At 49.2% G+C, this 27,261-nt stretch overlaps 1 protein-coding gene across 4 annotated transcripts in view; it reads right to left on the reverse strand.

Annotated features, from left to right (window-relative positions):
- Window positions 1–25,460, reverse strand: part of PIK3CD (phosphatidylinositol-4,5-bisphosphate 3-kinase catalytic subunit delta) — a 53,647-nt gene extending 28,187 nt beyond the window's left edge. For 2 of the 4 annotated variants that reach the window (XR_005590419.1, XM_039509329.1), the window contains exons 1-6: window positions 25,328–25,460; window positions 8,618–8,781; window positions 6,321–6,549; window positions 5,434–5,663; window positions 4,383–4,562; window positions 3,401–3,550 (exon numbers count right to left, since the gene is read on the reverse strand). Coding sequence is in view for 3 of the 4 variants with exons in the window: in XM_039509329.1 (XP_039365263.1) it covers window positions 3,401–3,550; window positions 4,383–4,562; window positions 5,434–5,663; window positions 6,321–6,549; window positions 8,618–8,758 (930 nt within the window). In the remaining variant the exon portion in view is untranslated. Of the gene's footprint in view, window positions 1–3,400; window positions 3,551–4,382; window positions 4,563–5,433; window positions 5,664–6,320; window positions 6,550–8,617; window positions 8,782–21,372; window positions 21,467–23,458; window positions 24,949–25,327 lie in introns of those variants that run through there. The other 2 variants (XM_039509330.1, XM_039509331.1) reach the window with 2 other exon arrangements.
- Between the last annotated feature and the right edge of the window lie 1,801 nt (window positions 25,461–27,261).

Raw genomic sequence — 27,261 nt, forward strand, 5'->3', positions numbered from 1 at the left:
GGAAGGGTTGGTCCACCACATGAGGGAGACTAGAACTGTCTTGGGGACAATGACTCTGGTGTCCAAATGGTCCTGGTTGGGTCTGTAGATAAGCCGTAGCTGGAGGCGACGCATGCACAGATGCGAGTGTAGCGCAATGGAGGTACAAGCTGCCATATGTCCAAGGAGAGACAGACAACAGCAGATGCACTTGTGATGCAGGTCTGCAATTACAGTCATCAGCACTGTGAAGCGGTCCGCCGGAAGGAATGGATGTTGATGGAGTCGAACCGTGCCCCAGTAAAGTGAATCGGATGAGTGTCAGGGTGGAAGTAGGCATCCTTCATCTCATGAGCTGCGAACCAGGCCCCGTGAGGGGATAATCAATGCCAGCATCGCCATATAGAAACTGGATTTTCTGATAAAGGTGTTCGGTAACCAAAGGTCGAGAATGGGGAGGTGCCCTTTGGGATGAGGAAGCAAGGGGAGTAGAAGCCTCATCCCGTGTAGGGAGATGGGACCAACTCTATGACTCCCTTCCCAAGAAGAGCATCTGCTTCCTGTTGGAGAAAGCATTGATGAGAAGGGTCCCCTAGAGGTGTCTTGGGGGATGGGAGCTGCTGCTGGGGAAAATAAAGAAATTCTACGGCTATCCATGGTGGATGAGCTCCAGTACCCAACGGTCCATGATGATCTTGCCCCAGTTGTGGGTGAATAGGACAAAATGGCCCCAAAAGATGACATGGGGTGGCAACAGGGAAGGTTCTCAGGTCTTGATCGACGCATCAAAACTGGGACTTTGGTTGTTGGTGGGAGAGAGCTGAGGAGGAGCCATGGCAGAGGTCGGGAAGCACTGTTGCTGAGACCGGTGTCGCCTGCATGGGGCTTCCTGTTGGCATTGGTAGTAGGCCTGGCACGGCACACGCGGGCAGGGACGGAATTGCGGTCGCTTCTTGCCTGCATCGTGGAGCCAGGGTATAGATCCCTAGGGATCATCCCTAAGGGACTCCATCTTGGAGTAAAACAGTTTGTCCTCATCAAAGAGGAGGTCCTCGAATGTATTTGCATTGCTTGGAGGCCTATCTTGGTGACCAGACATCCCTCATACACCAGCATGCGAAACCTGCTGCTGTTGGTCTGGTGCAGTGGGTTTTCAAACGTTTTGTATTGGTGACTCCTCTCACACAGCAAGACTCTGAGTGTGACACACACATCCCTTATAAATTAAAAAGGTGTGGGGAGGTAATTTAATTTAATGGAGGCTCGGAGCGGTCAGCCCCATGGAGCTGACAGCTCGCGAGCCCCATGTAAACACCTTGTGACCCCATGAGGGGTCACGACCCCCAGTTTGAGAATCCCTGGTCTGGTGGCAGTCTGTCCCTGAACTCTGGTAGCCCCGTATAGTTATTAAAATCATATTTGGCTAGCAGAGTCTGATAGTTTACTGCAGCATCGCCAGGGAATACATCTTCCTCCCCACGAGGTCCATGCGTTTCGCTGCCCGATCTGGAGGGGCTGATTTCTGTCTGTGCTGCGGGAGGATGACCTCATTAATAGATGGTCCCTGAGGCTGGAGAATGTCCATGAGTGGGTGCTGCTGATCCTGAATCTCTTCCAGCAGTATTCCCAAGTCCTCTTCCACCAACTGGAGCAGGTCCTGATACTGCCGGTGATCATCTGGCGGAGACAGGGAAGGAGGAATGAACAAGAAGGAAGTGGCCATGAGGACCGGAGGAGCCGGCAGTACTACTTCAACGTCCGCCTCTTCCTCTGTGTTCAATGGTGCTGATGGAGGAGCCTGGGCAGAGTGACAGGATGTTTGGAAAGGCGGCTGGCGGTGGTGGTAGCTGTTCCAGGGTGCAGCCAAGGTGAAGGGGCCTGTGGGTGTGGTGTGCCCCATGGGTACCAGTACCAGACCCTCGCTGCTGGATCAGACACCGGTGGATAAGGCAGTCGAGGATGCAAATCCAAGCTGCGGTGTGACATGGGGGAGAACGAAGGCTCCAGCTCCAAAAACTCCTCTGACTCCGAGGATGGTTCCAGCAGTGGGGGAACCAGTGACATGGGCGGGCTGCAGTGTGGCACCAGTGGGGGTCATTCCAGGAGCAGCAGGATCGGTTCATCCACTGGAGCGGGGACCTCATGGGCGAGGGGGGGCCGGAGAGGATCGAAGAGGATAGCACCAATTCCACAATGGAGAGGAGGGGCTCTGATCAGCCGGGAGTCCTACAAGTGCCCGTGGAAATGCTCACGGGTCCAGGTAGCGTCTCTGGCTTGTCCAAATGGCACAGAGGTGGCAGTGGGAAGGGTGGTTCAGGAGCTGGTGAGCACTCTGGATGGGCGGCTACTAGGGCAGCCATCGGTACTGCCAGACCCCGTTTGCGCTGAGCTTTTCCCTCCCCCTGGGGAAGCTTGGGCGTTGGTGTAATCGTCTCTGCCCGTAACATCTCATCCAACCGGGCGCGTCTCAGCAGCAGTCCGGGGTGGGGACCTGCTTTTGTGCCCACGAGAGTGCTTCTTGCTCTGATGGTTGGACCTGCCCTTCCCCGGTGCTGGATCCGGGGCATGGGAAACAGTGGAAGGGCACGTGCAGTTCCGATGGGCCTGGATCCACATGAGCAAGCTGCCTCATTGCTTCCTCCATGGAGGAACTTACGGAGGCGGAGCTCCCAAGCTTCCCAGGTCCAGCGTAGGACGGACTCGCAGAGGGAGCAAGGAGCCGTGACACGAGCCTCACCGAGGTGATAAAGACACTGCCGGTGCTCATTGCTCATGGAGAATGAATGCGGGCAGGAGACACTGTTTTTAAACCCCAGAAAGTGGGCATAGTCCCCACGTGGGGGAAGGGACAGTCCCCAAATGGGAATGACTAGTACTAACCAACCTACTACTAACTCTGCATCTACTATACACAACTATAGACAAACGGAGAGAAATCACTCTCTTAGCAAAAACTAAGAGCGCAAAGGAACAGGGCCGAGGCAGGCCCTGCGGCAGTAAGAGGGCACTGGAGTGGTGTCGACCCACACAACCTATTATACGCTCGGCTGCAAGCATGAGGGGATGCATGACATACATGTGGGTTAGCAGACACTGCCAGGAAAACCTTTCGGACTCAGGCACATGGTGCGCATGCGCACCCACGTTTGGAGGACATACAGGGACCATCATTTGAGGAAATAGAGGGTCTCTGTGCAGGTCTTTTATGTAACTAAGGGAGAGGGATCCCCAATTACCCCCTTTTGGCCTTGTTATGACCCCTGCATTAAGAGGCCAAGGTGTCCCTCTGCCTGCGGGCAGTCACTTCCAGGTGGCACTAGCATCCCAATTTCATTGTGGAAAAGACAGAGAAGAAGCAAATGGGTATGTCAGGCTGGTGGGAGCAGGGAGAGAAGGGTATCCGGTGTGCTCGCATGGTTACCTTTTTCTTGGGGAGCGGGGGAGGCTTGGAAACCATCTTCGGGGTGTGGGCGGTGCAGTTGGTCTGCTCGTCTCGCATAGCAATGATGGAGGAGAAGTGTACCATCGTCAGGTGGGGCAACAGACCATGGTGCAGGCAGCTGCGGATGTACTGGTGGGAGGAGGGGCAGAGAGAGAACAGAGTAATCATGGTAGAACAGGCGGCCTGGAAGCCCCGAGGATGTGGAGAGGGTAGCGGTGGAGATGAAGCAGGGCTGAGTCAGACAGGAGAGTAAGGGCAGCATGTGGAAGTGACCCAGCAGCCACCAAAACTAGGTTCTCCTGCCAATTCCCTTCTAAACCTACATCTTTCCTAGGCACGAAGAACCCTAAAGACTAAAGGGCAGTTCCAAGAGTGAGTGGGTCCAGGTGCCCAAGCCCATCCCCCATACATGCACCGGGCTCTGCCTGGTTTTACGGTACGATGCCGGGAAGGATTCATTGCTCCAGACAGCAGAGAGCCCACCTGTGTCACCGCAGAGGAGGGGGGATGCCATTTGCGGGGCAGTGTTGCTTCCCAGTAGTGGGAGCCATTGTTCAGCTCTGACGTTCAGCAGCTACACTCTGGCTGGGGAGAGGGGATGGAGGGAGTCACCCCTCGGAACCATAATCCCACACACACACAATGGGTTTAGCTCATTAGCACTCAACGCCAAAGGGGCCAACAATCGAGTCAAACTTTCTCCACCCATGACCGAGCCCAGCCTTATGTTCTTTGTGGTGCCTGCTCATAGACTCCCCCCTAGAGGGCCGCCCATTGGGGCAGCGTCCAGGTCACCGTTGTTAACCGGACAATGGACTGGGTCCCTTTAGGGTGTATTTCCAGCTCGACATAAGGAACATGGACGACAATAGCACGGAGCATCCTTTTCCTGCCTCCCAGAGAGAAAAGTGCCTGTACGCTTGGGAAAGAGCTCACCAGTAGGTGGAGGAAAGAGACTCACCTGGAACTGGTACAGGGGGTAGTTCCCGTAGAGATATTCACATTTCCCTTTCACCTGCAGAGTATAATCCTCAGGGCTCTCCACTGTCTGGTGGCGGAAGACGGTAGCTTGCTTCTTGATGGCACAGCTCATTAACGTGGCAGGGAATTCCTTGGGGGAGACTTGGAAGGTGAAGCTCTCCTGCAATCCCAACAAAACAGCACGTACAGTCAAATCCCAGCTGAGAAGGGGCTGAAATCAGCATCGGGAGTGGCAGAGAGAGACCCACAGCCCCGGATGCCAGAGGGGACAGCTAGATCCCCAAAAGGACCCAGGGGTGAAGAGAAGGCTACAGAGGCAGCATGATTAGCAAACAGGGATGGACAGAGTGAAGAGGGGCATGTCCGGTGGTGTGAGCACAGGACTGGGAGCCAGGAACGTCCCGAGTCCCATCTGAAGTTCTGCCACCTACTGCCTCTGCAGCCTTCAGCACGTCATTTAAAACCTCCTGCCTCTACTTCCTCTGTCTGCACAAAAGGGGGACGATACTTGCTAATCAGGGTGGCTGCCATGATGAAAGCTTGGCAAGCGCTACGTGTTACGGATGGTTCATTCAGACTGAGCGAGGGCCTCTCTGGAAATTTTGTTTAATGCCTGGGCACACCATGCCAGGACTGGGGTTATCAGAGGGCAGCAGGAAGGAATGAGAAGTGATCAGGTGGTCTGTGGCAGAGACAGCCTAATGCCTGGAAACAGCATGCCGGGATCATGAGACAGCCTGACCCTTTTATTTCAAAAGAAAAGGGGATTTGTTTCAGCAGCTCAGAATTTTGAGAGAGGGTGAGGGCAAAGCCTGTTTAGGGAGGGGAGTGTTTCCATCAATCAGCTGTTTGGTGGGGATGTGGCTGGCTTACACACAGTGCTTCCAAACATCTCAACCTCAAGGAGGCACGATAATTCCCAACCAGACGGAACCCTGGCACACTCTCTCCCCGATAGCACCTGGTCCCTCAGCTGGACGCAGAGCTGAGCGTGCAAACCCTTTACACATAACAGGAAGCTCAGATTTTACCCCGCCAGACTCAAACTTGACGTTGACGAAGATGTTCTTGTTGGGGACGCGAAGGGGGCCGGTCCTGGGACCTTTGGCCAACGGCTCCAGTTGCAAGGGAAAGTTGTACTCCATCCAGGTCATCCAGCTCAGCTGCTGCCGCTTCACCGCCTTCTCTTCACAGAACTGTCGCATTTTTGCACGGAAGTCGTTCACCTCCGGGTCGCGCACCGAGTCAAACTCATGCAAACCTGAGCGGGGTGTTAAAATAAATAAATAAAAGGAGATGATCCACATAGCAGTAGGGTCACTGGTCCTTGATAATCAGCTGCCTCTGCTGGGCGGGGAGATTGCATTATCACATAACATATGGTAGAAAAAGCCAAATCTCTAGCATTAGACTATGATGGCTACACAATTACACCAGTCCCTTCTAGGGGCTCTTGCTGGGCCAGGCTGGGACTAGACCAGAGGAGAGATCACCCCTTGCCTATCATCAGTCCACAGGGACTCCTGCTAGGACTGGCATAGCTGAGAGCTCCCCTAATTCAGTCAGTGCATCTGTGCTATTTCCTACACAGCAACCCTGGCTGAGAGGAGTTGAGCCTGGAGTAACTGAGCTCCCCCTGCTGCCAGCACGCGTGCCCCACCCTGATTAAAGCAGCTAAAAGGTAATAAAGGTAATAACTGGAGATATACCAATCTCCTAGAACTGGAAGGGACCTTGAAAGGTCATCGAGTCCAGCCCCCTGCCTTCACTATCAGGACCAAGTACTGATTTTTGCCCCAGATCCCTAAGTGGCCCCCTCAAGGATTGAACTCACAACCCTGGGTTTAGCAGGCCAATGCTGAAACCACTGAGCTATCCCTCCCTATCAGCTCCTGCTGGCACTAAGGTGGGGTCTCACCTTTCCCAATAAGCAGGCTGATCTGGGAGTTAATCAGCTTCTTGACACGGTCACCTTCACGAGCCACCAGCCGAAGGACAGGCAGGAAGGGCTGGATGTCGCAGAGGCGCCGCTGCTCATCCTCCAGCTCCTGCTGCTCGGCTGTCTGGTTGATACACGTGAAGACGTACGCTTCGGGGTCATTGAGCATGTGATACAACGGCTCATACTGTGCGTGACGCCAGACCACCTGGGACAAACCAACAGCAGGATGGAACCACCGATGTGCCGGCTGAACCATCACATCCCCTCCCTACTGCCCCACTCCATCCCCACAATCCCCCAAGGCCATTACACACAGTCACAAACAACAGCAGGGACAGCTATTGATTGGGATCTTGCAGGGCCCTTAATGAAAGCCCCTGGAGAAGAGCAACAGTCATTTGTAGGACACCTGAGCAATGCCATCCCTAGGAAATTCACAACTGCACACGCCCGCTTGCGCCCTTGGGGAGAGACGCAAAGCACTACAATGGGAGGCAGTGCTAACCCTTTTCACTACATCCCCTGGTCTCTAAGCATAGATGACACGAGTAGCTGTAACTATTACGGACCTGATTATTTCTCGATGACTGTGTGATCTCACAGAATCAACTGAGGACCCAATTTTCAGCCAGACTATAACCTGGCTTCCCTTTTTTGTGCTTGCAATGAGTTGCAATAAATCTCTCTAGGTATCTATAGTATTTGAGCACCTCACAATGCTTATTCATGGATTTTTAGCCTTGTAACACCCCTACCCGGTAGGGAGGCATTACCCCCATTATACAGATGGGGAGCTGAAGCACAAGTCACACATCTATGACGGAGCCAGGAATTGAAGCCAGGTCTCCTATACCCCAGTCAAGTCCAGTGCCTCCCCCACTAGACCATCCTTCCGCCCCAGTGGATGCCAGTTAGACAGTTAACTTATTATCTGATTGTGATCACATAGCTGGTGACTTAACAACTAAAGCACATCTATTGTGCCCACAGTTTTCTGGCCTGAAAACTGCAGGCACAGAAAGAACTTCTAATAATCTGGCACCATATGTCTGTCCCTTGTGCTGTGTGAGTCATCTAAGCCAGGCTGCTACTGCAACGAGAACCTTTTCCACTCTGATTTTTGCTCAGTGAATTGAAAAGGTAATTTCATTTCCTCTACTCTTCTGTTCAGCATTTTATTCCATGGGAAACACCAAAAAGTTCTCTTTTTAACTAAAGTTCCCAATCACCATGACACAGCTTCTGCTGTGCAAAAAAATAAGGATACATCTACACTGTAATAAAAGACCCATGACATGGCCGCAGCTGGCCTGAATTAGCTGACTTGGACTTGCAGGGCTAAAAATTGCAGTTTAGACATTTGGGCTTGACCCTGAAACCTTGCAAGAGGGGTGGGCCTCAGAGCCCAGGCTCCTGCCAGATCCAAATATCTATGCTGCTAGTTTTAGCCCTGCACCCCAAGTCCCATGAGGCCCAAATCAATTCACCTGGGATCTGAGACTTGGTACCATGGAATTTTTTATTGCTATGGAGATGTACCCTAAAAGGGAAGTCACAGTAGAGAACAACTGCAGAACACGTGACTTCATCCAGAATTTGTATTCAGTTTCCCGGGGAGGATCTCTCTCGCTGGCCCACAGAAGACCATTGAGACTGAAAGGCTCAGGGTGGAGAGTGGCTGCTCTGGTGTGACAGTGAGCGGTAACGGAATATGGGACTCTTTCACCCCTCAGCTGCTGATTCAAATTTGGCCCATCAGTAGTTACTCAAAAAACTATTACCATCTGAGGGCTGATGCGAAACGAGTCAAGTTCCCAGTGGACTGATGCCCATCACAACTGGCACTGTAATTACATGCATCCGACGAAGTGGGTATTCACCCACGAAAGCTCATGCTCCAATACGTCTGGTAGTCTATAAGGTGCCACAGGACTCTTTGCTGCTTTTACAGATCCAGACTAACACGGCTACCCCTCTGATACTTGTAATTACCTCGTACATTGGCAACCTCAGCAGCAATGCCAAGGATTGACAAGGACTGTGGAGAGAGCGTCCCAGAGGAGGGTCCCTCCAGGTCAGGAACGAGGCACTCTATTAGCACAGCGTGGGAGAAGCCTGCATTGCTGCCGGTATGTGGCTAAATGGCGCTGCAAATTCAACATCTTTCCCAAGCACTGTCCTCACTTAAGAAAAACGCCCTGCACGCTTGTAAAATCAATCCCAAAGGTGACTCTTTAGCCACAGGGGGTGAGGCCTGCGGTAAAGGCTGGTACCTGTTTGATGGTGCCCAAGCTGGCATTGCAGGATACAGAGAGATTCAGGTATATGCCTGTAGGCAGCAGGAAGTCCACCTGGATGGTTTGGTTTTCCTCCTTGGACCAGAATTCAACAGGGCAATAGATGCCCGGGGGCATCCTGCTCACTTCTTAGCTACAATCTGCAACAAAGGGAGAGAAAGGAGAATTATTTGTATTGCAGCAATTCCTAAAAGCCCCAACAAGACCAAGGCTAAGCACTGCACAGACACAGTGGGACCCGGTCCCTGCTCTGACAAGACCAGATTATTATCCCCAGAGTCCAAATCCAGTGCCTTAAAAAGAGACATCCTTGTTCAGGTCCACCCAGATGCTGCCATGGTTATAGTTCAAAGTAGCTTCTACTTAGTCATTGAAGAATATAAAATACTTAGTGTTACAGCTGGGCAAAAAAAATTTAGTGAATGGTAAATGTGCCAAAAAATTAATTTTTCTGGGCACCAAAACTGTATGCAACTTGGGATCAAATTCTGTGAATAGTTTTGGTCAAAAAAAAAAAAAAAAAAGATACAAATACAACCCCCCACCATCACCTGATTTTTTTTCCCCCCAGAAATGTCATTTCTAGTGGACATTCTCTTTTGTTAGTCAAACTTTTTTGGTTTTGTTTTTTTTACTTTGCATGTGTTTCAGTGAACCCAGGCGTCCCAACTCCCAGCCTGACATCTTATTCCCTGGACCTCACAGTTTCAACCCCCATTTCTATCTTCCAGAGCCGAGTTCCAGGTGTACAAGGAAGAGCTGGTGCGGGTCCAGATTATAAAAAATTTTAAGATTAAAAATTATTTTGTTTTTAAAAGAATAGGGGGGAATAAATGCACAGAGTGGGATGGCGGCGGGGGGACTGATTCTGGCTTTATCCCTCCTGCCTTGCCGGAATGTGTAATTTGCTCCCCACACTATGAATAGCAGGAGAGTTTGTCACCACCAATTCCAAGGACAGCAAAGGGCATTAGTCATTAACCAGAAGCTGCAGACTATCCCAATCCCCTCACTTTAGGGTTGCCAGCTCTCCACGATTGTCCTAGAGTCTCCCAGAATTAAAGATTATGTCATGGGATGAAACCTCCAGGAATACATCCAACCAAAACTGGCAACCCTACCTCACCTGGTTTCTTCTTTGGGGATATCTAATGCTGATCAGGAGAATTCATCAGTTTCCACCCATTTATCCAGCAGGAAACATCCACAAGACAACGTAGCTTGGATTAATTTACTCTGTTGATTACAGTCAGAAAAGCGTTGTTCCCATCTGCTGATTTGTGCAGTGAGTTTGAAGGTGTTGGGTATAGTTCCTGATCGGCAGGTGCCCACATCACATCGGGGTGGCTCCAGTTAGCCCTTTAGGATACGTCTACACAGCAGCTGGCAGCATGCTTCCCAGCGCTGTTCAAGCTAACATGCTAAAAACAGCAGTGTGGCCACAACAGCAAAGGCAATGGCTCAGGCTAGCTACCCAAATACCTACCCCAGAGGGTCAGACGGGGTCGTACTGGCAGTCTAAGCCAAGAAACCAAGGCCTGACTGAGCCACAGGGCTGAACTCCCTTCTCGCTTGCAGAGGGGACTCCCTTCGCGTCAAAGTGAGGCACAACGACTGTGCAGCATGAGGAAAGCTCACCCTATAGCTTCTCACGCTGTGGATAATCAAGGCTTTGGCTTCTGTCAAGCTGACCCCTTATGTTAAATATGCTGTTTACAACTCAAAATACAGGATCTGCAGCTGCCAGAAAGGGGTTGTGTTTGGGGCAGAGAGTTCTCTCCCCCTTTAATCTGAGAGGGGAACACTGGGCTGCAGGCTGCTGAGGCCAAGGAGGATCCCCAAAGCATCTAGTGAGCTGCTTGTAAGCTAGCCTTATGCATAAATGTGACAAGAGAAGCCCAGAATCTTATCTGCCACTGCCTGGGAGCGCAACACTTCCCCATCAGCAGTGAGGTAAGGATTCCCAGAAACACGAGCCATGTTTTATCTGTCCCGCTTCCTTAAAGCGCATGCTGTATCACACTGGGACCGGATGCAGAGACCACAAGCAACCCATGTGTCTTAAAGAGGGAGGGAAGGAGCAGGGTTTGAGAGTTCAAGTCAGGCACAACAACAGAAATGATCCTGCTCTCCTATCCACTCACTACCAGTGAGAGTAGCAAACTTCCAGGACTCCCACCCACAACATCCACTTCCTCACTTAACCAACACGGTTCCAGTGCTCTCCGGGAGGGCGGCAGCGAGTGACTCCTCAGCACAGCTAAACTATATTTTACATCCCATGTGGCATCCTGGAGGTGTGGCTCAGTGATCCAGACAGCAGGTGTGAAATACTTTACCCAGACTCCCTAGCAGCACAGCAGGGCTAACTCCGTCCTTTGTCCTCCCAAGGAAGATAAATCGAAGACCATACAATGAGTGATGCCGGGATTCCTCAGCCTAGGCCTTGAGTAACTCTGCCTGGACTGTAACGCCACCATAATGCCCGGAGATGGTGAGTTAGGAGAAAGATTTCATGCATCACCTGTGTCATCCTCCCCAAAGGTGATCCTCAGGCTGGGCCCTGGCTTGTGTCATGCTCACCTGTGGACACGATCTCAACAACAGGACTTCCCTCTCCATGGAGCCACTCTGTGGCATGCAGCTTACTCAGAGTGTAGCAGCAATACTTTGGGTCACCACCTTGAGCTACCCATATTATATGACTCTTTACACAGGTTGCCTATAAAGCAGGGTAGGGTGGGGTGGAGGATTGAAGTTGCTGATTTTGGCTTTGAAAGCTCTGGTAGGCCCTGGCTCTGTTCCAGACATTACCTGGTGGGTGTGCGGGCTTGTCCGGACCCTGCCACCAGAGATCCCATCTTATGCTCCTCCTGTAGCATTAGTGGTAGGGCTCTGAGCTGGAGACCTGACGGTTCAAGGCCTGCAAATCTTTGAAAACCACTAGGGACAGGTGTTAGCTTCTTGGCAGGTGCTCAGGTACTACACTGATACAAGAACGGGAATTATGCTAGAAGGAACCCCGGCTTTAGCTGTGGTGTTCACAGTTCACTCACCCTTGAGGTTCTGGTCTCTCTCTTCCCCAAACTTTTAAATAAACGCCGCCTCCCAGGTGCTGTTTTAAACATGACCGATGTCCCTGCCTTGGTCATTCTTCCTCCCTACTTTTCTGTCTTCCCAACCCAGTAGCCACTCGCCCTGTCAACCTGTATTCATTTAAAATGTTACGGGGTTTATTTATTATTGTTTGATGACATTTGGCCAGGTTCTGAACCCCACCCTCCCAGCACCCTGAACACATTGACCAGGGCATTTTGGTAAACGGCCAGGAGCTGGGATGGGTGCCCTTGAGCCAGAATCTACCTCTCCACCCCCTTGTGCAGTGTCCTCCCTGCCAGCCTGTCGCTTCTCCCCACTCCAGGAGGGCTACACGACCGTCTCAGCGTCTGATCTTTCATCCTGAGGGATCCCAGGGCACTTCACGGACCATGGAAAAATATTAGCAAGACCAGCCCACCGGGAAAGCTTCTTTTGCTTTTCCCATCTCCTACGCCCAGCCCTATGTCATCAGTCTCCCCTGCTGAACAACACCTGAGAGCCAAACCTGGCACACATGTGATGAGGGCTGCAGGATGAGGCTATCTATGGCATTTGCTTGGCTCCCATAATTTTATCTTTGTGCCTCACGATCATTAATGCATTTACCCTCACAGCACCTGGCAAGGGTGGACAGTTCTATTCTCCCCATGTCACAGACAGCAAGTAGGGGCGCATAAAAGATTAAATAACTCCCTCAAGGTCAGTCAGAGAGTCGGTGGCAGAGCAGGGAACTGAACTCATGTCTCAGGCCCCAGGCTCACGCCCTAACCACTTACACACCCTTCCGCCCTGGGTATGTATTTTAATTCTGTGTCACGTAGGGCCCTGACTGTAGCCCTCTCTGGGATATACACAGTTTTGTCACCACACCCATTTGCTCAAGTGGCAGAAAGATGCTGTGATGGACAAGTGCTATAGAAAAGCCAAGAGAGAAACAGGCACAAAAGGCTGCACCTCCTCCCTGCACAGAGCTCCCCAGAACCTTACCGAAATAATAGTATGTGTATAGGCCACAGACACACAGCACAGCAACGAAAATATACCACAAGCATCTCCCCTTAGGACACAGCCCTAAGGAGGGGCCTCACCCTCCAATGCTTCCTCATTCGCTGTGGGAAAGAACCTCTTTCCTTGCCCATCTGTGCACAAAAGTCTCTTACTCTGGGGGCAGTGTTTTAGCACACACACACACCCCCAATAGCTCCACATGTGTTTGCCTAATGAGAGCATCAGTGAGGTGTCCTTTGAGGTAAGGGGACTATATGTCCCAAAGGGAAAATGGAACACCACGTGGGTAGCCCAAGCCCTCCTGCCCGCCCTCCCTGCACAGGGCTGGCCCGAGCTGAGCGCCCCAGCCCCCCTCCCCATGCAGGGCTGGCGTCGCTGCTCGCTGGAGCCCAGACGTTCCCCCCTGCAAGGCTGGGGCTGGTGTCGCTACTCGCTTGACAAATGCCCACTTTTGCCCAAAGAAGTCGGGCCGGCCAGGACAGGGTTTAAAAAAGGGATTGTCCAGGGCTCTGCTTTGGCTGACTGGGCTTTTCAAGTCCTGCAGTAGCTGCCTCCTGGAAGGGGCTCTGTACAATCTGCAGCACTAGAGGAGCTGCAGGCACGACTGGGTGCGTAGCAACAGGATGAAGGGAAACGTATTTTGTATTCTCTTACGCCCTGAGATGGGCAGGGCCCCAGCAGACTGAGGGGCAAAGCTGCCCCGTCTTTACCCCTTACCCTTCTGTAAGGAACAAGCCTGTCTGCTGGGGACCACAACCGAGGCTAGCAGGAGGATGTGTGGGAGAACCCATGCAGGGTAGGAGACAACCAGGTCGCTGCTGGATTCTTGAAAGTGACCTGCATGTCTGGGGAAGGTTTGCGCCACGACCACATCCTCTGCGCAGAGGTGCCAGTCGCCCCAGCAGTCTTTAAGACTGACAAGTTCCTACGTGACAGAGATGACAAAGCTTGGACCTCCCAGCGGGTATGGAAGAAGAGGCATGACGCCGCCTCAGTTCCCTAACCTCTCCTAGAAGATCAGGCCTGCGAAAGACAACCGATTTCACAAGGCGATTAAGAAAAGCCCATCCCCACCGCACATTGATGGCTCCCAGAGCTTTCATCACAGTGTGCTGACCATGGGAACGGCCACACTGTGGAATAATTATATTAGAAACGTAACCCAACTGTGTGAGACTGGGTTGGTAATGAGAAACTGAGCTTTCTCCCCATGGCTCCAGTCGCCAGTTCAAAGCTAGCCCAGCAGCAACCAAGAGATGGCAACAACTAACGGTCGTTGCACAAGTTCCTTTGTAAAATGAATGGTGTGGGCTCAGCCTAGTTCCTAGGGGACACGTCACCAAAGCGATCACTACCAGCCCTAACTGGCTCCCTTATGGCAGCCTTGTGGCCCGCTGTTCCACTTGGTAATTTCTAGGGGCCTTGTCTTCACTAGGGGGTCTCTCACTTGCAGTTAGCTAACACAACATGAAATCCTAGGGAAGACAAGGCAATCATAGTTTAAAACACAAGTTGGAAATGGAGGTTAAACCTTAAGCTCCGCCACAGCCTTCATTTCACCCTACTAACCCACATGAAAGCTGCAAACTGCCCTGCCTTCACTAGGATTCTACCTCGTGTTAGTTACCATGAGATTAGACTGCCCCCTTCTTCTTAGTGCATTTGCACCACAAGGGCATGCCAGGGCAGGGTTGAAGTACATTGGTGAGACAATGTGGAAAATACCTGCACTGCAGGGTAGTCCCTGAACCGGTATATTGGGGTAGCATTTGCAAAACTACATTATTTGTTGCCATGCTATACACATTAGTACGACATACGTATGGGGCTTCAGTCATGTACTATGAGTTCAGCCCATGAGCCGAGGACAGTGTCATCACATACAGAGCTCTTCTTTATGCAGCACATTACATAAAGAGTCACTTCAAGTTATCCAGTCACTATTGAGCAAGCCAGCCCGTTGAAAAACAAAAAACCCATCTCCTCCTACAAAGCTTATCAACCACAGCTTCAGTGTGTTTACAATATGCAACCACTCTAGGGGTGAGAAGAAAAAAAAAAAAGAGAGATCACAAACGGCACAGCATTACACAGGCCTCCACGATGCTGCACCAGGCAGATGTGAATGCTCCGACGCCTACAAATTGACAGCAACATTGCTAATCCCACGATTGCAAAAATACCTTTCAAGTTTGTAAGAAGTGCCTGTTGCAGAGCTCATAGGTGATGCATGTAGAGTAGGGGACAGCAAGAAGTGACTTTCATGTTAGGCAGTGACGGGGGTGGGGAAGACGACCAAGGGAATTTATACCCAGACACACACACACGCACACCCTTCCCCCATCCCCCAACTCTGATGAAAATAGACCAAAGTTCCTATTTTGGCTCCATTCTTGCAATAAGTTCTGCACAGACAAATCACCGTGGACTCGCCCACAGCAAGCTCACTGCAACATGATGGCCTTTGTGGCTACATTTGCCCGTTAAAGTTTTAAGTCATCTACGACCAATTAACCTGGCCAATGTACTTATTTATTTAAAGTGAATTTCACGCTGCTGAAAGGTGCCAGAACAGCTTCCCTGGGGACTGAATTCATCTCCCTGTGGCAATGCAAGCTTCCCTGGCATCATCCCAGCAAGTGCATCTATCCATACCTACAGGGCTGCATCTCGGCGCAAGAAACCCTTCCATTCTAGGCCTCTTTACTGAACCTTGTCAGCAAGGCGGGAAGGACTCTCTGTTCTCCTACCAAAAGTACTGACACCACCAACTCATTTCACACAGGCCACTACTGAACAGCCATCAGAGGGTGACTTACCGGTTGCTGTCAGCCAGGGCAGTCCTTAGGATTTATGGGTCCCTATGCAGCATAATTAAACTGGTGCCCCTATGCCCAATGGCAGCCCAGGCTCGCAGACCGGGGGGGGGGGAGAACGAGGCAGCAAAGGATACCGAGCCGCCCGGCCCACTTCACGGTGGCAGAGAATCACAGTTCCCCGCAGACAACCCCATATGCTCTCCCTCACGCAGAATGCGCATCGCCGACACATTCGGCTCTGTGAATACGGCCCCTGCCTAAGGAGACGGCAGCATGCACTGGGTGTGCGGGAGCCAACCCGCTCTTACCTGCTGTCATGGGTCGGGGAGGCTTCACCCACCACCCATCTGTGACCCCGCCCATACTCTGCCCTAGGCCCCGCCCTCTCACCACTGTCTCCCTCCTCTCTTCCCTCCCTGATCACCCCCTTCCAGTCAAATCCCTGAACCCAAATGAAGCAAATGACATTTGAAAAAATACCTACTCTTCTGCAATTTCTTTCTAAAGAAAATGGAGCATGTTTTCCACTGCATGCCAGAAGGTGAAGACTGGACATGCAGAAGGTACCTAATTAAAAGCACTAAATTTGGGAATAAAAAATGTCAGTCACAGGTTTTCTGATATACCCTGAAATTTGTCAAGAGATTTATTTGCAAAAACTTTGTAATTAGAGCAAGTCAGCTGTCCTGCTGAATACAACATTAATTATTATGGAATACATGATTCAGCTCTTCTCTGTTTTACATTTTCTTAATCAGTATTTCTAAGCTGGTTTTATATTTTAAATGTACTCTTAAGCCTTCATAAAAGTACTCATTCCAGATTGCTACATATTTAACTCACTGAAACAAAGACATTATTTTAAATTAATCAGTTACAGAGGTTTAGTGTATTCATAACAATGGTCATTGCTTTTAGAAAAAGGGAACTCTAATTTACTTTGTGTGATCTCCATAACAATAGACATGTTTATGAAATTTCACCAACTTTAAAAACTATGTTTCCAAAGATTTTAGGCATAACAAAGGATTTTATATCTTACTAAGGTACTGATTTTGCTGGAGGGTTCTCTTAAAACTAGTTCATCAAATAGTCAGAAGTAAAGAAAGGGAAACTCTTGTCCTGCTATCTGGCAGGAAAGGGGTGTTGTCCCTTTAAGGGCTCTCTTCAAGGATTTTTTAGAGATGTGATTTTATCATCTTCAGCAACACACCAATGAAATATTTTTAAAGCAAATTTTAAACTAAAAGTCCTGTAGATTAACATGTTCTGAGTAAATTACAGTCACGCAAAACGGTTTTTGTCAGTAAATTCAGAAACTGACAGTACATACCTGGGGGTTGGCAAATGCCTGTTAAATGGCTCTTTAGACCTCCTGCCAGCCGGTTATCAGCTGATCACTCAGAAGCCTGAGTGCAGCTTAAAGTATCCAAACACGTGCCAGACATTGGAAAACTCAGCAAGGAAAAGCAAGGGCAAGGATCACACTAAACTAGTAAATCTGCATTTTAATTTAATTTTAAATAAAGCTTTTGAAACATTTTAAAAAAATGGCTCTTTAACAGTTCCAATGTTGTGCTAATAGGGCTGGCAGGCTGGAGGCTTTTTCACTTTTAAGTATCAGAGGGGTAGCCGTCTTAGTCTGGTTCTGTAGAAGCAGCAAAGAATCCTGTGGCACCTTATAGACTTTGCTGTTTCACTTTTAAGTTACTAGATCCCCTCCGGAGTAAGAGTCACCAGGCTGCAGTAGCTAGCCGTGGGAGCCTGCAGGAAGGGTCAGAACAGGGATAGGAAGAGGCAGAAGGTTGGACACTAAGACCCAGAGGTGCCCCACGCATCCTGGTATGCCTAAGGAGGGCCCTGCTGTCAGCCTTGGGCAGATATATGCCAGTGGCCTACTGCAGACGCTGCTGCTTCAGTTCCCCCTTAGGAAGCCCCTGAGGAACCCAGCCCACATGGTTGTGGGAGCGTTAACACCAAAGACTTGCTCCTGGGCTACAAAGCACATTCTCTCTTGGGAACAGTAAGAACATTTATGCTCATCAAGTTTTGCTTATACCTTACAATTCCTATTAAGTTATTTATGAAAGGCCCAGACCCTACGGTCCAGAGCTCAGCTGTGCCTCAAGCCATGTTTGTGCACCCCCAATCCTGGCACAACCGGGAGCTTGTTTGACCCTCAACATAAATTAGAGCTGCCACAGGGCTACTCTAACTTCTGTTGCCATCCATCCTATTTTACTCCCTCTTAAGGTCTTTGGTTCCCTCTCCAGCATGGTGTGGCCAGATCTGGCCTAGAAACTAAACACACAAGATTATCTTACCAAAGTTAGTTTCTTATCCACACAGGTGAAACTCTCCTCCAAGCTCTCATCATCTAACATTTTTATTACTGCAACTTCTCTCTGGCCCTGACAAATGCAATCTTGCCCTGCTCATATCCATTCAGAATACTGCCACAAAGATGCTTTTCTTAGGCCATCACTTGGACCATATCACTCTCTTTGAATGCCTCCACTGGCTCCCCATCCTCCATTGCATCAAATATAAGCTGCTTTTCTTCCATTTTAAGGTCCTTCACAGTCAATCCCCACCCTACCTAACATCTCTCGTTTGCTATCAAGCTGTCGATGCTCCCCTCCAACCTTTGTTGCTTCTTCCCTGCTGCCCCATATGCCTGGGAGGTGCTTTCAGTACAGATCTGCAATGCTACATAATTTTCCACCTTCAAATCCTTCAACCCTCTCCTTTGCCATGATACCTACAGGAAAAAAAATCGACAACAGCAACACTGACTGTTGTTGGTGTGTAAAGACTATTGCCTATCATGATGATGAATACCCAGGGGCGGCTCCAGACTCCAGCACGCCAAGTGCGTGCTTGGGGCGGCATGCCGTGGGGGGCGCTCTGCCGGTCGCCGGGAGGGCGGCAGGCGGCTCCGGTGGACCTCCCGCAGGCGTGCCTGTGGAGGGTCCGCTGGTCCCGCATGGCTTCGGTGGAGCATCCGCAGGCGTGCCTGCGGGAGGTCCACCGGAGCCGCGGGACCGGCGACTGGCAGAGCGCCCCCTGCGGCGTGCCGCCGTGCTTGGGGCGGCGAAATCGCTAGAGCTGCCCCTGTGAATACCGCCTCGCTGTTCACTTATGCACCCCCATCTATCTGTATCCATCCATTATCTCGTCTTGTACTTCAGTTGTATACTGCTTGGGGTAGGGACTTTTTGTTGTGTTCATACAATGCCCAATGGGGTGCTGGTCCATGACTAAGGTACTATGGTAATACAAATTAATAAATAATTAATAATAAGAATATTAAATCAATGTTAATCTCTTCAAATCCTCATTTACATTTTCTACTCGATTTCAGTCTATTTGGCCAGCCATATTCTGAACCTTACTTTTACCTAAAATAAAATCAAGGAAAGGATTTCCACATCTTCTCCTGTCTGCCTAAACCAGCCTATATTTATACATCAATCATTTATATTCTGCTGGTTAAGTCACTGCATTCCTTCACTAATAGCATTTGTCATCCTTTTGCTGTTTATATCTAATCCTATCCGCTATAATGTTTCTATAGTCAGTGCCTTTGATTTAAAGATCAAAGCACTAGACAACTAATCCCCTTGACTCACCTACTTCATTGGTTGGTTATCAAACACAAACCATTAAACTGAGGCCGAGGGGTCCAATTCAATTTGTCCAAGATGGCAGAACAAGAACTAAACCAGGAGTTCACACCCACCAGTACTTTGTTCTGAACACTAGACAATGTTCCCTTCCTTGAGAGCAGAACAGCTGATGCTATCCATTGCTTGCTCGTTATCTCCTAGTGTCAAAATATCAATGAGGAACATCAGTGTAGGGACCATGGAGCCTCATTAGAGACACCACATGAAGTGGATTTAATATTGCATTGACTGATGTCTCAGCCCTGCAGAGCAAACTCTTTGCTGAAGTCAAGGGGAATTTTATCTACGCAATGACCACAAGGTCAGGCCCAAAGCATTCACTTCTTCCCTTTGGTTTAATCCTGCTCTCTCTCATGCAGGAACTCTTGTCTCCAGAGACTGTACACTGCTCACACAAACACATACAGCCATTAGAGGCTCACAAGGAAAAGTAATGGGAAGCAGAGCTCTGCTAATGTAATCTGGACTGGAGCTAACCTTGTTTGTGCATATGGCTAATGGGGAAGGGGCTGTCAGCAAGGGGAGATAGAAAAGAAGTCCTTATGCATAACAGACTGTTCTACTAGGGCTTCCTGCTCCAGAATAAATAGGAAGAAGAATATCGGACTGCTCCACCCTCACTTACACTAATAGACAAGCATGGGTGAAATACCAGATCCCCAAATCTAACCACAAGCACGTGCGGGGGGGGGATCGGGGGAAAGGGACGTGGAGATCAGGTAAAAAATCATTTAGAAAAGGAAGTCTAAAGCCAATCATCATCCACCATCCTGGAAGTGACACACAATCAATGGGTTTGAGAGAGGGGGCAGAGGGAAAAAGCCTGGAAAAGTTAAAGAGAACAGCATAAGAATAGTCAGGAAAATTAGCTGTCTAGAGCAGGGGTTCTCACTGCAAATTTTTTGGTGGCCTCAGAGTGTGGCCACCAAATCTTGCTGGTGGCCACTATTACAATTTTCCGTAAAATTATTAATTTAGGAAAAACAAATAAATATGCACACATACGTGTCCAAATCAGTTATTTATGTAGGGTTTTTATTTGCACACTCAATAATAATAATAATGTGCAGTTGTCTCTATTCTTTACTGGACCTAAACAGAACAGAAACACAAATAAGGTGTTTTGCATGTTCTTGCCTTTTTTGTTGTTGTTGGGTTGTTTTTTTTTTTTGCTTTTTTAGTTGTGGTTTGGTTTTTTTAAGACTTGCTAGCTAGTAAGTCTGCTCCTGTGAAAAGTGATATTTGTATATTTTTTTAATATCACTTTTCACAGAAGCAGCCTTGTTATCTAGCTCTGAGGCAGTGACAAGTGATATTTACAAACATACACATACCACTTTCCACAGCGGACTCACTCAGCCCTGGCAAGCTGGGGGACAAATCAAGCCCTGGAAGGGGAGATGGGGAGGGAGACAGCGGGAGCCAAGGGTGATGGGATGGATGGGTGAGAGGCTGGGGGCAGCAGCAAGGGCTAGGGGCGATGAGCCCAGGGGCTGGGGAAACAGAGCCCGCCAATGCACAGCCAAAACCCAGAGCCCAAAGTCCCATGACTGGAGCCCATGGCCAGAGCCTGCCACCTGCCACCCACCACCCCAGGCCTGAAACCAGAAGCCTGAGCCCCACCACCCCCAGGAAGGTGGGGAACTCACACCAGCTGTCTGCTCCTCTGGTGCTTGTGGCTCCAAAGTGGGGCAGGGCCCAACCCGTCCTTGCAGCCCAAGGGGAGGAACCGTTGCTTTGCCCCCATCCCTAATCACTGCCCAGGAGGTTGTGGCCGCAAGAAAAGCCCCTGGTGGCCGCATGTGGCCGTGGTGGCTGCATTTGAAAAACGCTGGTCTAGAGGAGCCAAAGAGCCTTGTCTGGGTAGAAAGATTTTGCGTGTCACAACCTAATAGATGCATTCATAGTGAAGTGATCCGAGTTCTCAGTGTTACTTGAGGAAGCATGTCTAGGGGAAACCAGTATAGTCCAGCAGTTAACGCAGGGGCTTAGGCAATCAGACTCCTAGATTCTATTCCCAGCTCTGACACTAACTCCATGTGTGACCATGGGCAAATTATCTAACTCCTCTGCTTATCAGTTTCCCCAGAAGTTAAACAGAAATACCACAATCTACCTTACAGGGATGCTGCAAGTCTTAAATATTTGTAAAGAGCTTTGGGATCCTTTGATGAAAGGCACGACAGAAGTGGAAGGTGGTATTTATTGCTGCTCAACTGAGGTCATTTTGGAGTTTGGTGGAGGTGGTGATGAATTAAAGCACCTAATTAGAGAGAAGACATTTCTGAAATAAATGTTTCAATCCCTGTATGGGCCATTGATAAAGCCAGAAACCCAATACATCTCACTGGTGGAAAAGAAAGAAGCTTCCACATATTTCTAACTATACCATGCAGGAACCATCTTCCTCTGTTTTTGGCTCCCTCCCTCCCTACACACACACAGGAGATGTACACATATCACAGTTTTTAAAAGACCTTCTTCCTCATACCCCATCAAATCACATAATTCAAACTCCACAGCTAAGAACACAATAGGCAGCATCTGCTGCCATTAACAACTGGGTTTTGGCAGCACACCCCTAGTATCCAATGAGGTAAGGCTGGCTACGTTTGGCCAGCCACAAAAATAAGTGGGTGATTCCTGATAGCTGGAGACCATCTGCTGGGTGATGAATTCTAAAGCTTCAGGAACAAGGAAGAACAGGCTGAAGTCTTAACAGGCCAAGTGCCTTCCACCTAGTGGTGCAGAACAGGAATCTCAGAGCAGTGGGAGATTTAGGAGAGAGCCTCATTCAGCCCTCCTTGGCCAAAAGGAAAGTCACTGCAAAATGGTGATCTCTGAGGATAGAAAGGGCTGCAAAATTGGCAGGGGGAGAGGGGAATGTGAAAGGAAATTCTTAGGGCTCTGAAAGCAACAAAGCAATCCAGGTGTTAGAGAAAAACATTTCCAAGCACCAACCTATAGCTCACCAGACTCTTGCTAAAGAAACAGTCTTGCCTGGAGAATAAGAGGCTCTCCTGGTGGGTGGCACCAAAAATAACAAGGCTTTAGGGCATACAGCACATACTTATACTGGATCCTCCATATGCCACAGCAACATTGGGAGTTCAGCACCTGGCAAGCTACAAAGCATTGGAACCTAATGGACAATGGGGCCTTATAATTGCACAAAGATGGAGAGATTAAATTGAGGTTTGACTCTACTAAAGGACGACCTGTAAAACAGCTGAAGTGTTATGGCAACATGTAAAGCTACAAGAGTGATTAGGAAGCGTGGAGGGACTGAGATGTGGAAAGGTTAAAAGGGGTAAATACGCTAAGCAATAACTAAGGGAGGAAGCAATCTACAAATACATGATGAACGAAAAAAACTGAAAGAAAGGGATTCAGTGTGTGAACAAAAAGCTATAACAAGGAATAATGACAAAAAGCTGAAAATAATTAGGCTGAATATCAGGAAAAAAACTGCCTGATGCCAAGGTCACATCTCTTGGCTTGTAGAATAGCCTCCTAAAGCAAGCGGTAGAAGCCCCATTGCTTGAGAAGCTAAGGTTGAACCTAGCTGCCCAATTTTTGAACACCTCCAGTAACATTCCCCAAAAGATACTAAACCCTCTGAAATTTCTTATATCTCATGCCAGGATAGAATTTTGGGGGGAAGTTTAGAAGAGAGTTTTATTTCCTATACTGGAAATGTCCCCCCGGACTAGAAAACCAGGATTTCTTAATAGCCTAGTAACCTGATCAAATTTGGGAAAATCAAAGAAATAGCTTACAATAGTCGAATTGCACAAGCACCTAAAGCCTCAACCAAGATTGAGGCCCTGTAATACTAGGGACTATACAAAACATACAAAACTCATAAGACGACACTGCCCCAAAAAAGCTTGCAAACTAATTACACGGCAAGATTAAGGCTGGGTGGGTTATGTAAATGAAGTGGGGGGTAATAACGAGGATTTTATAGCAATGGGGAACTATCTGCATCCCTTAAGTGTTTACTTCCAGACTTCTTAATGTTTGGGATTTCTTCTGAAGCTGTGGAATTTTTGTAAAGAAGATTTCTGCTGCTAGAAGCCTCTTTAATCTAACGGACAAAGTCACATCAAGATCCTATGGCTGGAAAATGAAGCTTGACAAATTCAAACTGGAAATAAGGCCCAAATTGTTACTGAGGAGGAACCATTGGAACAACTTACCAAGCAATGTGGTGAATTCTCCATCACTTGAAGTCTTTAAATCAAGACAGGATATCTTTCTGAAAGACACTCTCTAGTCTAACCACAAGTTATTGTGCTTTATGCATGAATTACAGAATGAAATTCTACGGAGAGACTAGATCATTACAATGTACCCTTTCTGGATTTAAAAATCTATGAAATTTTGAGAGGGTGATGACTGGACACCATTGAAACTCACTTTAGTTTTAATTTGGGAATTTAAAATTAGATTGGATAAAACATTAGTAAGTGCATAACAGGGACCAATCCTGAATGGACGGGAGAGGGGGATTAAGGAGGGAATGGTTATGAAAGGACCTAGTGGACCTTCCTCTCTAGATTGCACAAATTTATGAAAAGAAATGAGCGGTAATGGTCTAGAGGAGGGAGCAGAAACAAGTCAGATGACATATAAGAAATGGATCCAAAAACTCAACACTGGGAAGTGAAACACATCTGGCCCTACTAGCCCTTCCCCTTCAAAGATGCCTGCCTTCCTTCCCCTCCACACCCCTACAAAATTATTATCTTATAGTGGTCTGCTCTCCAAAACGCTTGTTATAAAAAGCATTTTTCCTTTTTGCTGTTTTGTTTCTGAAGAGTATGATAAGCAAATTGTAACATAGCTTGTCTAGCAAATATTGTTCCTGGGTGTTAAAACAGTTTAACTTACCTAACTAGGATGTCTCTTTTAGGGGCAAATACTTCCAAGTAAAACCACTAACCATTCAATCCAAACAAGACCAGTCTGAAACAACCGTTGCAGTCAAAGTTGTCACACACAAAAGGACACACTGCTTCAAGCTTGTTTTTCCTCTTGCAATAAAAACATCCCACAATCTCTTATGATGCTTTGGAAACAAACTCACCTCATTTCTTAATGTCACATATTAATATCAGAACACAAAAATGACTGAATTCACGCTACTGAGACGCACTCAAAGGAAGTAGGAGGATCTTAGTGGAGAATAGGTCATATCCTAGAAACAGAGCACTGTGTTGATATATTGGATGCAATAGATCATAACATGCTGGGATATAAAAAAAATCACACAAGGCAAAAATATTAAATGGCTACTCCTAGGAGATGGAGGGAAGCCTATTTTAAATCAGAGTCTGACTTGAATCCCATGTCGTCTTGCGGTATATAGCAAAGGCATCTTAACAATGAACACTTGGTAGGCTTGCATGTTGTGTAGGCAGCGTTACTGAATTCTGGATGGAGTAATACCAGGTAAATCTCAAGCAAGGGGAGTCCGCATACAGTGAAAAAGAAATATTCATTTCGGGACAAAGAAAACGAGTATCTGGCATCAAGCAGCCGAAGAGCAGGAGCGTGTTCGTGCCTGAGAGGATGGGTCCAGCCCACAGGAGCGGAGGGCGGCCCAGTGCTCTGGATTATGACTCAAGGAGGAAGCAGCGAGAGCGGCAGCGGGCCCGGCAGTTTTCCCCTTAAGGATGGAGGGGAGGGCCACGCACCAGGGCCCGCCTCGGCCCCAAGGAGCCTGGGCCGGGGTGGGGAGGACAGCGAGGGGCGCCGCAGAGAGGAGCCCGGGTCATGTTTTGCATCTGGCGGCTCGTTTAATGGGAATGTCTGGAGGGGAGCGCTCCCCCCTCCCGCAGGGGTCTGGCTGTGCCCCCCCCGGGCTATAGGGGGGCCCTGTACCCCAGGGCATTGGGGGGGCCCTTTCCCCCCGGGCATTGGGGGGCTGCCCCCCCGGGCATTGGGGGGGCCCCTTTCCCCCAGGGCATTGGGGGGCTCCCCCCGGGCATTGGGGGGCTGCCCCCCCGGGCATTGGGGGGGCCCCTTTCCCCCAGGGCACGGGGGGGCTGCCCCCCTCCACTGACCTGACTCGGCCGGCTCCGTGCCCATTCCTGGCCGGGCTCCTGCTCTCCCCGCCCGGCATGAACCCGGTCCCCGAGACTCCGCTCCCTCCCTCGCTCGCAGCCCGGGTAGCTGCGCGGCTGCAGCCGCCGTCCCTGCCCGGGGAGGGGGAGCGGGGGGCTGGGCCCCGGCGCGCGGCTCCGCCCCCTCCCAGCGATAGGGCCGGGGAGGGAGGGAGCAGCTGCAAAGTGCCCCGCTCGCGGCAAAGGCGTCAGGGGCCGTCTGCAAAGTGCCCGGCCCCAGGCGGCAAGGCCGCCCCCGCAAGGCCCCCAGCTGGCAGCTGGGGAAGGGTGGCTGGGGGCCCAGCTCCTGCAGCACGAAGTCAAGGGGCTGGGCAAACCCAAGGCCACCCCCTCCGCCCCAGGCCAGACCTGGCCCTCGAATTCCTGCCGGACCTGCCACCCCGCAGAGCATCACTAGCCGGACCGACTGCGACCTGGCACAGAGTTTCCCACAGCAAGGAGAGTCCCCCAGCCTTCCACAGTACTGACTGCCACGGTAGCCTTGTCAAACTCTACCAGCCGAGAGTTGTTACTATTGCAGCCTCCATAGGGAGTGGGGTCCTGGCCTGCCAGGTGCTCCTGCCAACCCAGAGTGAGGATTATCAATCACAGACTATCAGGTTTGGAAGGGACCTCAGGAGGTATATAGTCCAACCCCCTCCTCAAAGCAGGACCAAACCCAACTAAATCATCCCACCCAGGGCTTTGTCAAGTTATCCCCCACCTTTCAGTTAGCTGGCAGCCTAAATTAGAGTAAAATGCAACAACACGTGACAAACAACACATGGGAACCGGAGGAATTATTTTGAAAGTAAAACATTAATTTTTTCCATCATCGTCATCATGACGATTGAAGGAGGAGGTTTTGTACCATGTATGTTTGCAAGTTTGTGCTAGAAATTGAGGGCAATGACTGGAGGGTACCTCTGAGCCTTCCAAGGCCCAAATGTGAGACACAATGTAACACAAACATCCAGAATCTCTCTCACACACACAAAATTATTCACAGAGCAAACAAGCTGATATAGGATTCATTCCTCTACTGAAAACAGCTTTCTGTAATCTCAATTACATGATTTATTTTCAAAATTAAAAGTGAGGGGACACAAACTGTGTGTGGAAAGTAGGTAACTAAAACGGGTGCCATCCATCAAAATGAGATATATTTGAGAGCTTTGACATGTACTGTAGCTACTGTTTCATAACAGCTCGTTGCATTTAGGCAGTGCCTTCTGTTCAAGGACCTCTAAGTATAAATTGAGTTAATCAAGCCTCAGCACACTCCTGGGAGGTTGTCATTATCCCCATTTTATGGATAGGGAAAATGAAGCACAACGAGTCTATGACTTTCCTGAGTTGTCACAGACAGTGAGTGGATCTAGGGAGAGATTTTCAAATGTGCACATGGCATTTAGACTACTAACTGACTGAAAATGAATAGGAGTTAGACATCTAACTGCCATACGTGTATTTGAAAATCTCCCGCTTTTACCAGTTCAAAACAGATGTTTGATGCATTAGGTGTTAAATAATAAATAGCCAACAAAAGAACCCAGATTTCCTGATTCCCGTTTCCTTGCTTAGCTCCCAAATGACCTACCTCTTTCTCCTCCTCTTTATGGTTTGTTTCTATTTATGTTACAATAGTCGATCAGAGTAGAAAGAGAATAATTGTATCTTATAAATGTTAGTGCATTAGCCTACTCTCACTTATCAGCTCTTGTGATTTTACCATTAATCTCACGGCATTTGATGTTTTTCTTGAAGTCCCAGACTCCTGGAAGTGTGTGACTGAGCAAGAATCCCCACAAATATTTTTTTTAAATATTATTTTTTTAACATTTGGGGTTGGCAATACTGCAACCTTAGCATAAGTACAAAATGTTACTATCGAT

The sequence above is a fragment of the Mauremys reevesii genome, linkage group 21, assembly GCF_016161935.1.
Source record: "Mauremys reevesii isolate NIE-2019 linkage group 21, ASM1616193v1, whole genome shotgun sequence".
NCBI classification, from domain to species: Eukaryota; Metazoa; Chordata; order Testudines; family Geoemydidae; genus Mauremys; species Mauremys reevesii.